Source organism: Orycteropus afer, unplaced genomic scaffold (assembly GCF_000298275.1).
Source record: "Orycteropus afer afer isolate SDZICR_OR568_19922 unplaced genomic scaffold, OryAfe1.0 scaffold00136, whole genome shotgun sequence".
Classification (NCBI taxonomy): Eukaryota; Metazoa; Chordata; class Mammalia; order Tubulidentata; family Orycteropodidae; genus Orycteropus; species Orycteropus afer.
Genome location: NW_006921723.1, coordinates 6,026,486 through 6,029,321, shown reverse-complemented (window position 1 = coordinate 6,029,321; position 2,836 = coordinate 6,026,486). Strand labels below are relative to the sequence as shown.

Below are 2,836 nucleotides of genomic sequence, written 5' to 3'. Positions count from 1 at the left end.
CTGTGACAGGTCCCCAGCTATGACTCCAGGGGATCCCCCAGGGCCGTGGTAGCCCCCTTTATGATGCTGTGTTCTGGAGGGCCCAGCCTTCCTCCAGGCACCCTCCCTCATGGTGATCATAGTGAGGGTCTCAGAGCATTGCTGCTTGGCACGGAAATCAGGAAGTTTAGTGAAACAGCTCCCAGGTAAAGGTGGATGCTGGGTCAAGGCCATACGATAAACATGGGTTGTTTATGGTGTGTCTGTATCCAGCTCCTGCCTCCCAAAGCTAGACCCACTGGGGAAATTGTGTCAGGCCACCTACTTCCCTGAGCTACCACAGAGCAAGAAAGGCCATGGCAGCAGGCTTCCCAGCAACTGACCAGCAGGTCCCATCTCTCTTGGACCGCCTGCTCAGACACAGCCTACTGACTGTCCTTCCAAACCCCTGACAGGTAACTACGAGGAGGCTGGTGCCCACCTACAGAAAACCCTGAGCTCCGTTCCGCTGTCAGAGGCAGCACGAGCCCGGCTTGGCCTGCTCTGGTTCAAGAAGGGAGATGTGCCAGCTGCAGCACGGGACCTGCAGGGCTTGGTGGAGAAGGACCCCAGGGATCTCAGCTTCTTACTGCATCTTCTGGAGGCCTCGGAGCAGCAAAGCCTCGCCCAGGTGTGCAGCAGCACCACATGCAGCCCTACTCCGGCCCTCCTGCCCAACCCCGGTGCATTTTCTTTGCCTCCTCTTCACTCTGTTGGTGAGGGAGCAAGTCTTGCTCCAGGGTTCTGGGGATAGCCAAATATGAAACCTGACCCAAAAGAGATGAGATCAATACCAGTTTATTAGTTACATATACTCATCATATCTTAGGGGAGGAGGATACCTCACAGCACGCAGGGCCACACAAGGGTGCACTCAGGAGCAGAATGAACAAGAAGGGACTGTAGAGGCAGGCTGTGTAGTAACAAGAGGATTTGATGTCAAACCCTGGTTCCCACAGAAGGATGTGCTTGGCTCAAATCCATAATTCTGAAGGCTGACAAGGAACTGAAGCCCACTACTGAAACTCAAAATGGGAGGAAACAGTTGCAAATATCCATTAATAATCAGAACATGGAATGTATGAAGTATGTATCAAGGAAAATTGAAAGTTGTCAAAAATGAAATGGAACTTATAAAGATCGATATCCTAGGCATTAGTGTGCTGAAATGGACTGGTTTAGGCCATTTCAGACAACCATATGATCTGTTATGCCAGTAATGGCAAATTGAAGAGAAATGGAGTGGCATTCATCATGACAAAAAAAGTTTCAGGATCTGTCCTGAAGTACAACGCTGTCAGTGATAGGATAATACTCATACACCTATAAGGAAGATTAGTTAATAATACAATTATTCAAATTTACACACCAACCGCAAAAGTCAAAGATGAGGAAATTGAAAAATTTTACCAACTCCTGCAGTCTGAAATTGACCAAACATGTAATCAAGATGCATCAATTTTTACTGGTGATTAGAAAGCTAAAGTTGGAAACAAAGAAGAATCACTGGTAGATGGAAAATATGGCCTTAGTGATAGAAATGACTCCAGAGATCGCATGATAGAATTTTGCAAGACCAATGACTTATTCATTGCAAATACCTTTTTCAGTGACATAAACAATGGCTATGCACATGAACCTCACCAGATGGAATACTTAAGAATCAGATCGACTACATCTGTGTAAAGAGGTGATGGAGAAGCTCAGTATCTTCAGCCAAAACAAGGCCAAAAGCTGACTGTGGAACAGACCTTCAATTGCTCATGTGCAAGTTCAAGATGGAGCTAAAGAAAATTAAAACAAGTCAAAAGAACCAAAATATTGCCTTAATTATATCTCACCTGCATTTAGAGACCATCTGAAAAATACATTTGATGCACTGAACACCAGTGACCGAAAACCAGATGAACTGTGGAATGACATCAAGAACATTACCCATGAAGAAAGCAAAAGGTCAATAAAAAGATAGGAAAGGAAGAAAATACCAAAATGGATGTCAGAAGAGACTTTGAAACTTGCTCTTGAGTGGAGAGTAGCTAAGGCAAATGGAAGAAATGACAAGATAAAATAGCTGAACAGAAGATTTCACAGAGCAGCTCAAGAGGACAGAGTCAGTTATTATAATGAAATGTGAAAGACCTGGAGTTAGAAAACCAAAAGGGAAGAATATGCTCAGCATTCTCAAGCTTAAAGAACTGAAGAAAAAATTCAAGCTTCAAGTTGCGATATTGAAAGTTTCTATGGGCACAATATTAAATGTTGTAGGAAACATCAAAAGAAGATGGAAAGAATACACAGAGTCACTATACCAAAAAGAATTGATTGATGTTCATTTGTTTTAAGAGGTGGCATATGATCAAGAACCAGTGGTAGGTATTGAAGGAAGAAATCCAAGCTGCCCTGAAGGACTTGGTGAAAAACAAGGTTCTTGGAATTGGCAAAAAGCAGGGCTTCAGGAATTGATGGAATGGCCATTGAGATGTTTCAGCAAATTGATACTGTGCTGAAGGCACTCACTTGTCTATGATAAGAAATTTGGAAGACAACTACCTGGCCCTGACTGGAAGAGATCCATATTTGTACCCACTCCAAAGGAAGGTGATCCAACAGAATGTGGAAATTATTGAACAATATCATCAATACATACAATTTAGCTGAAGATAATTCAAAAATGGTTGCAGTAGTAGATAGGGAATTTCCAGAAATGCAAGCTGGATTCAGAAGAGGACGTGGAATGAGGGATAGCATTGTTGATATCAGGTGGATCTTGGCTGAAAGCAAAGAATACCAGAAAGATGTTTACTTCTGTTTTATTGAC

At 43.3% G+C, this 2,836-nt stretch overlaps 1 protein-coding gene across 1 annotated transcript in view; it reads left to right on the top strand.

Moving 5' to 3' along the window:
* Nucleotides 1-2,836, top strand: part of TTC34 (tetratricopeptide repeat domain 34) — a 52,041-nt gene that overhangs the window by 44,869 nt on the left and 4,336 nt on the right. Inside the window, exon 7 of the mRNA XM_007945521.1 lies at nt 426-649. Within this exon, the coding sequence (XP_007943712.1) occupies nt 426-649 (224 nt within the window). The remainder of the gene's footprint in view (nt 1-425; nt 650-2,836) is intronic.